Source organism: Lichenostomus cassidix, chromosome 23 (assembly GCF_008360975.1).
Source record: "Lichenostomus cassidix isolate B80296 chromosome 23, HeHo_3.0, whole genome shotgun sequence".
NCBI lineage: Eukaryota > Metazoa > Chordata > Aves > Passeriformes > Meliphagidae > Lichenostomus > Lichenostomus cassidix.
The window spans coordinates 3,103,240-3,112,759 of NC_139503.1; the positions used below are offsets into that span (position 1 = coordinate 3,103,240).

The following is a 9,520-nucleotide window of genomic DNA, read 5'->3' on the forward strand; positions in this document are numbered from 1 at the left end:
CTGGCCAGGTTGTCCCCATGCTGGGGACATGAACTGGTTTAAACCCTCACCCTGGACCCTGTGAGTCACACACGGAACTTCAGCTCCTGCCAGTGTTCTCCATCAGGACACCAGCCAACGTCCCACTTTCCTGCAGGAGGGAACGGTGCTGGGGGAGGACAAGGGCTGGAAAGCCCCTTCCACCTCTGTGGGAACTGTGGCAACTAAAGTTCCTGCATCCTGTTGCTGTGGGAGCCTGGGATGTGGTTGGGACATGGTGCTGTGGCCAATGCCATCTCAAGCTGGCAAGGGCACACAGGGCTGGGTGGGGGGCTCACTCCAGGCACAAGGGTCCTGCAGCATCACCATTCCCACCCCATGTCCCTCATCCCCCCCCTTGACTTGTTGCTATTGTCATCTCCAATATCACGCAGGGATGTGAGAGGCTGGAAGTCGCCTCTTTTCCTGCCAGGTTAAATCGCTCACTAGGAATGTCTATTATTCCCACAAGTCAACTTTCCCCTCCGCGGTATGTGTCAGGGGTCAGGGCTGGCACCACATGAAAGCGACGGGTATTCAATAACCGAGAGCCATGGAAAGGCTTCAGTCCAAGCCCAGCCACGTTGGGGTTTATTGATGCAGATGCCTTTCCCCATTTGTTTCCTATAAACAGCACATGGTAATATTTAGTAGGTTTCAAACAGAGCTTTTTGCATATTCTCCCTTGTCTGCAGCAAGCTGCTCGGTAGTAGACAGTTTTAATTTACTTAATGCAATTTCTGCTTTTTGTTCTTCCAGAAGGTCTGGGCTGGTTTTGACCCTGTCGCCCCAGCAAATTACTGTCATTCCCAAGGGGCTGGGAGCAGGAGTCCAGGATTCACTCTCTGCAGGGGTGAGGACACGGGATCTCACTCCCCCGAGACCCTCTGGGATACAGCCTCAGGAGCTGGGTGTGTGTTGGGGCTGTTTGGGGCCACCCTGGCTGGCAAGGCCAGCACATGGTTCTTGCCAGCTTCAGCCAGAGAGAAAAACCCAATTTATTGCAAAAACTGACACTTCCCCGTCCTTGGGGCTGGCAGAGGTCGGGGCACAGCCCTGGGGGCTCTGTGCCGGGGATGGAGCGTGACTGTTGGGTGATCCCTGGAGTGGGGGATGCCCTCGAGCACGGAGAGGAGATCCCACAAAGCAGAGCTCCTGGGGAGCACTTACACAAGAAGGGAAGACATGAACTCCTGCTCCTGGACAGCAGCCGTTGCTGTTCCTTGTCTCCACGCTCCTGGCAGCAGCACTGCATGGCTGATGCCAGCCACGGAGCAGCACCGAGCTGGCACGGAGCGGAGGCACAGATGCCCCTCGAGGTGATTTTTTGCCCCTGTAAATGCCCACAAAGAGCTTCTCTGCTCTGCAGCAGCTGCCTCGGGCTGGCAGCAGCAAGGGGCATTCACAGTCACCCAGTGTCTGCCCCCAGTGCCACCCCAGTCCCTCCGTGTGTGGAATACTGGGCAGGCTCTCCAGGCAGCAGCTTACAGCCGTGCTGGCAGCCAGAAATACTTGCAGTGCTGCCATCACCCTGCCAGCCCCGGGCACCCCGACACCACTGTCACCCTGCCAGCCCCAGGCAGGGGGTGAGCCTCGGGCACCCTGTCACCACTGTCAGCCCCTCAGGGTGTGAGCCCCTGCTGCCACTTCCCACCAGCACTTGCCACCAGAACACAGGCAACAGGAGACCAAAGAATTGACACCGGGATTCTTTTAATGCAATTGCTTCTAAAATGCAGCTTTAAAGTGACTTGGAATGGTCAACAATGAGAAATAAGGGATGGTTTTAAGCTCTGTAACGTGACCGTGTGGCACCTCTGCCCCCAACACCCACCTGCCACAGCCAGGCCTCCGACTGCTCTTACAGCCACTCACTGTCCCTTCACAGGGCACACATCACATGGGGCATCCAAAGAGACTCTTTGGGGCCAAAAGAAGGACAGAGTGAGCCAGCCAGTGCCAGATGACCCAACTTTTCCTCCAGAGAACCCAAAAAAGAGTAGCACAAGCAGCAGGTCGCTCCCTCTCACCTCACACTCGGGCATCAACCAACACAGATCCTGGAGCTCCCAAAGACCTCGTGGGGCTGTGCCTTCATGCTATGTAAAGTGATTTGGGAACCCAGTGTCTGACTGTGTTCTCTGGCTCTGGGTGGCAGAGGAAACTGATGTTCCAATCTCTTGCTTTTTGTTATCCAATACTTCTCTATGTATTTATTTTTCAGAGCAGCAGGTGCTGCAGGTCAAGGAACTGGGAAATTCTGCTGTAGCCTGAACACCAGTGGGAACAAATCCCAGCACCACCTTCACACCACACAGCCTTTACACCCCCCAACAGCAGCACGGAGTCTGAAATGCCTTTAACACCTTCCATGCCTCAGCCTGAGCTTGGTTCTCACTCTGTGACTCCCCACACAGCCCTGAACTGTGCCCACTGTGGAGCACTGATGACATCTTAGCCACTCTTTCCTTTCTCCATGTAAATTATTTCTTGCTGCTCCACTGGAGTTTGAACTCCTCCCCTCCCAAGAGGGGAGTGGTGAGGCTTCTGGGGTAGGGATGCTGGAAAGGCCATGGGATTCCCACATTTCTGTGGTGTCACAGCCCCCTGAGCAGAGCAGCCCCTGCCCTGATGCCAGCACTCCAACAGCTCTCCCCAGTCACCCCTTTGGATCAAGCCTGCATTTACCAGTGACTTCAGAATCAAGTGCAGGAAGCCAGTTTGGTCTACAGAAACACTACACACTTATCTCCAAACGAATTTTAAACACCTCATTTACAGAAGGACAGGGTTTAGCAGGGAATCAGTGGGCTCTTGTAGCTTGGTCTCCAATTCTGGCCATCTGACACCGATCCAGATGTGAAGAGAACAGAGCTCTCCTGGAGTCTGAGCAGTTGTTCTCACACAGCCCAGGTCACAATTAGAAACTGAGCATAGGAAGCCCTCAGGGGGAAGAAAAAGGACAACACCTGATGAAAAAGCTTCAGAATGAACCTGGGAAATAAACACCAACCAGACAATCGTCTTCTACAGAGGATGGAAATGAGAGTAGAAGAAAATAACATCTGAAACAGTCAGTGAGTCAGTCTGAGTGCGCAGGGGCAGGAGATCCCTATGGATCTGTGAAGAAAGCTAATGGCCAAACCCAGCTGGTCCCTCCAGTCCCCACAGAGATGGGACCATGGGTCACTCTTCCCCAGCTGGAAGGTTGTCTTCAATCCTCCTGATGAACTTCATCCGTATTTCTGTGACACTGTCGCCCTTCAGGGTGTCCTGGACAAACTTCACATCGACAGCCATCTGCACCTGAGTGAGGGAAGAGGAGAGAAGAGCTGGTAACTTCCTCTTCACAGCAGCTTCTCTAGGGATTGAATGATCCTGGAGCATTTAAGGGCTCTGAGGGCATGACATGACATACAGGGCACTACACAGTCCGCAGTTTGAAACACAGCTGCTCTCTTGTCCCAGACAATTCCCAGCTAGGGCTCACGGCATTTGCACAGTGAGGATTTTGGAGCTTCATACAAACTCAGGGACCTACAAGTGCTTGAACTTGGGTCATGAGCTGAAGGGGCTCAGGCAGAACCTCTGGGCCTCATGCTGTCACACATGACTGCAGCCAAGTGCTCCTACAGCTCTGCCCTTCTCCTGGGAATGTGTTCCAAGTCCAAAGCATACCCAGAAGTCATGAACATGGACCAGAATAAAGTATCTGCTGACACCTGGCTATCCACACACCCACCCCAAGGGAAGAGAGAGGTGGCTCACCATTTCCAGGGCACCTCGCAGCACCCCACAGAGCAGGTTGGAGTAGATGAGGGTTGAGTGGTTGTCGGGGAGCTCCACAAAGTCCACCAAGGGGTTGTTTTCCAAGATCAGGGAGAACTCATCACCCCCAGGACTCCAGTTGGTGATGCTCGGAGTGATGCCCAGGTACATTTTAAATGCAATCTGTTGTGTCAAACAGGAGGAACAAGAACAGGTGAGGCAACAGCACAGCTTTGATCTTTGTAAAATTACTCAAGGGGTTTGCAAACACCTCTCCTTTCTCTCTGTTCCCACCAGCCAACAGTGCTTGGACTAAATCTCTTTTTTTCCTCCCTGAAATCTCCATCAAACTCTCAGCACAGTCCTGTGAGTAGCAAATGTTCCATCCTCACATGCAAAACCCCAACAAAACCTGACAAAGCTGCGCTTGGACATTTACCTTTGCAATAACATCTGCAGTTTCACGGAAATCATGGCATCTCCCAACATTGGAACGGGCCAGGAAGTCCTCGATGAGCCGGACACCAATGTTGTAACCCCTGTGAAGAACCAGAGCAACAGCTTTAGAAAGAAAACAAAGATTAATAAAAGAAGACAGTGGAGAAGCAAAGTCTAATCTGAGAAACGTCAGTGTCATATAACTTCAGCCTGCCAGGATTTTGCTCCTGGAGCAGCACACCCAGGTGGCTCTGATCCCTGCTGTGATCCCAGCTCCCACATGGTAGATTCACTCCCATTTGTGCCTCCACTCACATTTTGTCCAGCTGCTTGTTGACATCATCATCATTCTCGTAGTCCTTGCAGAGCTGGGTGACCAGGGCGCCGTAGGTCAGCGTGAACAGCTCTGAGTTCTGCACACAGGAAAAGGGATTCACCCAACAGAACCCACCTGAGCTCCGCTGCCTCTGTGTCCAGCGCCGCCCCCCTCGGCACGGAGAGGGGAACAGGGACCTGCTGTCTCAAAGGAATCTGGTGCTTAATAAGGAGAGATCCCAGCTCCAATTCTGGCAACTTCATTCTCCTTGGAATGGGGCTTGGAGGAATCTGGTCTAGTGAAAGTGTGCCTGCCCGTGGCAGGGCGTGGAACTGGGTGAGCTTTAAGATCCTTTCCAATCCAAACCATTCTGGGATTTTGGGAAAGAGACCAACACCTCCTGGAGAGCTGGAGGTGCTGTGCCAGGGCCCTGAATTTACTTCAACCACTGGCCTAGAGCTGAGATCTGACTCAAACTCTTCCCTCTGTTTCATGAACATGTTACAAACAGGCAGTGCCAGCTGGGCTCTGGTTCTGGTCTTTCCAACAGGCCCAAAATGCTCCTCCAGTCAGGGATTTATGAAATTCTGTACCAAGAAAAAGGACTCCTCTGGTCCCTAGAAAGTTCTCCACGCACAGAATTTGCTTCACAGATTGAAATCAGCCCCTCAGACACAGAAGAGACTCAAGCAGGACAAGCCCTGGCCAGCTCAGCCCACAGGTGCTGTGCACATCCACTCTGGGACTGGCCAGGACTAAAGCCACTCAGGTTTTCTTTGTACAATTGTCAGATTTGCAGAAAATTTTAAAAAAAGGGGAAAAATTCTCCTCTCCCAGCCACCACCTTCGATCCTCACCCTTAAATGACGCCAAAGAGCATTTTTTGGGAGCTGTTAAGCCAGACCAGTAATTAACGAGGTCATTACAGGCTGCAGAACAAAACTGTGCAAAAGGAAGCATTTTGGGGAACAAACAAACCCCCAGCACTGGTTTCTGCTGTCAGTTTTGGCATGCAGAGGGATCACAGGGGCTGACCTGGGATCTGTCACCTACCATGAGCTGCAGAGAGGCAGAAGGTGAAATGAATGGCAAATACCAATACTAGAGAATGAAAGCAGCAGCAGGCAGGGAGGGAAAAGAGACAAGATCAGAGTTAAGTGACAACACAGATCACCACGAGTTCACACAAAGCCACAACAAACACACAGAGGAATCACCCCCAAACAAACAGAAATTGGGTTTGTAGAGGACACAGGGAATTCCACCTTGTCTTGTTCCTGGATTAGGAAAAATATCTTCCCTGTGAGGGTAATGAGGACCTGGCACAGGCTGCCCAGAGGAGCTGTGGCTGCCCCTGGATCCCTGGGAGTGTCCAAGGCAAGGCTGGATGGGGCTTGGAGCAACCTGGGATAGTGGAAGGTGTTCCTGCCATGGCAGGGGATGGAACAGGATGGGCTTTAAGGTTCCTTCAATCCAAACTGGTCTGGGATTGCCATTCACAAGGACGACAGGGACCAAAAAGCTTCAGGTATGAAAAGAACCAGTCAGGCTGCTTGGAGCTGTTGCCCCACTTTGGATCTAAAGAACTTACACATTCTTTGGGGTTTTTACTTAAGGTTTTGCTTTCCTCTCGAAAAATTGAAAGGCTGGGCAATTCACACCACTGGAAGGACAAGGTGGAAGTTCCTGTGGCTCAGCTGGAGTCAGAGACTTGGCAGAGAATTTCACAGACATGCAGAACAGGTCGTGTTGGGTTTAAGGTTTCAGTCGTTTTAGTAAAGAGAGGTGGAGAGGGGATGGGGATGGATGGAGAGAATCCAGCTGTCCCCAGCCTGAGGTGCTGTCACCGTGTGAGGCCATGGAGGTGTCACCTGCCACCACCAGCCCCAACACACCCAGAGCTGATCTCAGTTATTGCTGAGACGCTGTTATTAAAGACAACTTAAGCTGTTACAACAAGGCAAACTCCTAAATTCAGGTTTGGACAGAAATTTTTCATTTCCAGCCCATCTGATGAAATAAAGTGCCTAAAGCTTTCCCAGTATTTTTATTATTTGACAGTGCAGAGCAGTGTACAGTCTCCACACTATGCATCTGGAAGTGTCAGAATTCCAGTGAATTAACACAATTCCTTAAATAATCGTTGTATTTAAGGAGCTGAATCCCTCGAAAAGAATCCCCCAGGTATGGAGAGGCAGGAGGGGGCAGCAGTCCGGCCCAGCCCCTCCTCACGGCCAGAGGGAGAAAAAAAACCAGGGTTTTTTAATTATTATTATTACTATTACTGATTTTGCATTAAAAATTAATGAACTCGACCTGGTTTGACCCAGAATTCGAGCTCAGCTCTGGAGCTTCGGGCTCCATCTCTCAGTTCCTGACTCAGCCGGGCTCATCACGCGGAATGAGTAGGACAGGGGAAGCGAGACACGCCAGGGAAGCGTTCTGGGTGGGAACTTCCCACAACCGGGAGCGCCCGGTGCCGCTGACGGCCGCCCAGCCCCGCCGCACCGGGCGCTTCGGGCCGGGCCCCATCATCCCCGCCCCGGGCCGGGTCCGCCGGGTGCCCCGCGCCCTGCGCTCGCCGCGCCGGCCCCTCTGGCCCCGCCGTTACCATTTTCTTGCTCTCGGTGCCGCGCCCGCCCTGCCGCGACATCGTGTCCGCCTGGCCCGGCCCGGCCGCTCCGTCCGCCGCGGGGCACCACGGGACCCCCGGGGCAGCGCGGGGCACTACGGGACACGCAGTCCCCGCCGCGCCGCCACCCGCGCCCCGCCCGTGCCGCTGGACTACAAATCCCAGAGTGCATCGCGAAACAGGAGCGTGAGCATCTGTCTCATCATGTGACCTTGAGGCACCCACCAATCCCGGCGTGTAGGGTGGTCAAGGGACGGCCGCGCTCGCCGCCAGGGGGCGCTCCCGCCCGCCGCAACTGTGGCGCCGCCGCTGTGGCGGGCCGGCCGGGCCGGCCTGGCCCGGTGCCGCCGCCACCGCTGCCCCCGGCCCCGCTCAACCCCGGCCTCACGTCCCGGGGTGTCCGCCGGGAGCGTGCGGCCCCTGCCCGGCCGGTGACGGGATGGTGGCCCCGGTGCTGCTCCCTGCGGTCGGTCCGGGTGATGGGTGCCCGTGTCCTGCAGGCCTCCCCGCGGCTCCCAGCCCCGGCTGACGTTGCTGGGTCAATGACTCCCCACGGGCCGTCGGCACAGCAAGGATCTCGCCATGGGAAAGGGGCCCTTCCCGGTGTGCCCAGGCTGGGCTCCTGCTTCCACCTTGGTGCCACACTGCCACCTTGGAATCGGAATGGAATCATGGAATACTCCGAGCTGGAAGGGATCCACAAGGACCATCGAGTCCAACTCCTGGCCCTGCACAGGACACCCCACCAATCCCACCATATGCCTGAGAGCATTGTCCAAACAATCCTTGAGCTCTGCCAGGGTCAGGCCCTGGGGAGCCTGCTCCTGTGCCTTCCTTGCCCAGCTCCAGGGACTCGGCAGAGGCTGATTCCTGGGGAAAGGGCAGCTGGTGTCCCTGGGGTGGATGAAGTGAGCTCTGCACTGGTGGGTTGGGCAGGCTCAGAGCTTCGGGCTGTGGCTCAATGTGGAATAGTCGGTTTCCAGTCTGAGATGCAAATGGCCCTGCAAGAGCAGGGCAAAGGACAGGGTGTCACAGAAACCAGCCTCGCTTGGGGCTTCAGGAACTGCATGGAATATTCCCTGGAACAACCCAGCTTCTCCTAACCCTCCCCAAGAGGCCCCTGGAGCACAGGGTTCTGCTCCCAGACAGACTGTGCCTGGCGTTGTTTACTTATTTATTTAATCTCCTGTTGTTTATTTATTTATTCCATTATGTGTCTGTCCCAGACCTGTCACTGGGCAAGCTATGAGCACTGACCCGGCTGGGGTGGTGGGGCTGGGGCAGGACATGCTCTGTGCACAGGGGGACACTCCCACTCCCACCGGCTGCTCAGGAATCCGGCAGCTGGGAGCTGGCTCGCTGTCACCACCGTGGGGACCCGCTGGCATTGCCTTACATGGCTGCATCCCTGGGACACCAGGGGAGGTACCGGGCCTGTCACTGGAGTGTGGTGTGGTTGTCCCAAGCTGGGGGGCTGCCAGCCTCACCTCTGTTGTGCCAGTGAGCTGATGGGATGTCTGTGCTCCCCGTCTCCAGCCCTGCAGTGCCAGCTCCCCTCCTGCTCCCAGTCCCAAATGCCACCTTGTGCCGTCCACCACAGTGGCCCCAGTGCACTGGTGGCTGCTGATCATTGATTCCTCGAACATCCTGAGTTGGAAGGGACCCACGAAGACCATGGTGTCCAGCTCCTGGCCTTGCACAGATATCCCAACAATCCCACCCTGTGCCTGAGAGTGTTGTCCAAATGCTCCTGGAGCTCTGGCAGCCTTGGGGCCATGACCATTCCCTGGGGAACCTGTTCAGTGCCCGACCATCCTCTGGGGGAAGAACCTTTCCCTAATATGCAACGTAAGAAGACACCTTGTCTCTGGTCACTGCAGTGTCTCCCCGTGCTGAGCTGTAGGGTACGAGGGGCACACAGGGCACCCGCGCTGGCATCTCGCTCCGTGTCTTGCCCTAAGGCTCGGTGCGCACATAGAGACCCTTCCCAGGTGGAACAGTTATTGCTCCCCGGCTCCGGGCACGGGCTGAGCCCGCCCCGCTGCAGCCGAGGGCACCGAGAGCCGGTCTGACGGCGCCGGGCGGCTCTGCCGGTTCCCGCCCACAGACGGGAGATGCTCCGGGGAACGGGCGGAACCGAAACGCCGCAACCTGTCCCCGCGGCGGGCCCGGCTGCGCGGGACTCGGGGCTCGCCGTTCCCCAAATACAGACCCCGAAGCAGAAGGGGCATCTGGCAAATCGGCCCTGGGGCCGGCTGAGGACCTGGCTAAACTCCGGGTCGCCCGTCCCATCCCGTCCCGCCGCGCTCCGCCCCGTCCGGTGAGCGCAGGACGGGCTGCAGCACGCT

The 9,520-nt window shown here is 55.6% G+C and overlaps 1 protein-coding gene across 2 annotated transcripts; it reads right to left on the bottom strand.

The window, feature by feature from the left end:
- Positions 1-1,714: 1,714 nt before the first annotated feature.
- On the bottom strand, positions 1,715-7,299 carry TRAPPC3 (trafficking protein particle complex subunit 3). Of its 2 annotated transcripts, XM_085080972.1 has the most exons (6): positions 7,152-7,263; positions 5,594-5,641; positions 4,540-4,637; positions 4,226-4,325; positions 3,787-3,969; positions 1,715-3,324 (listed from the first exon to the last, which is right to left on the bottom strand). In XM_085080972.1, the coding sequence occupies exons 1-6, from the start codon at positions 7,191-7,193 to the stop codon at positions 3,205-3,207; spliced, it is 591 nt and encodes a 196-aa protein (XP_084937098.1). In that variant the 5' UTR covers positions 7,194-7,263; the 3' UTR covers positions 1,715-3,204. The 2 variants fall into 2 exon arrangements, with proteins under 2 accessions (XP_084937098.1, XP_084937099.1); XM_085080973.1 differs by lacking the exon at positions 5,594-5,641 and having other exon boundaries at positions 7,152-7,299.
- Positions 7,300-9,520: the final 2,221 nt, after the last annotated feature.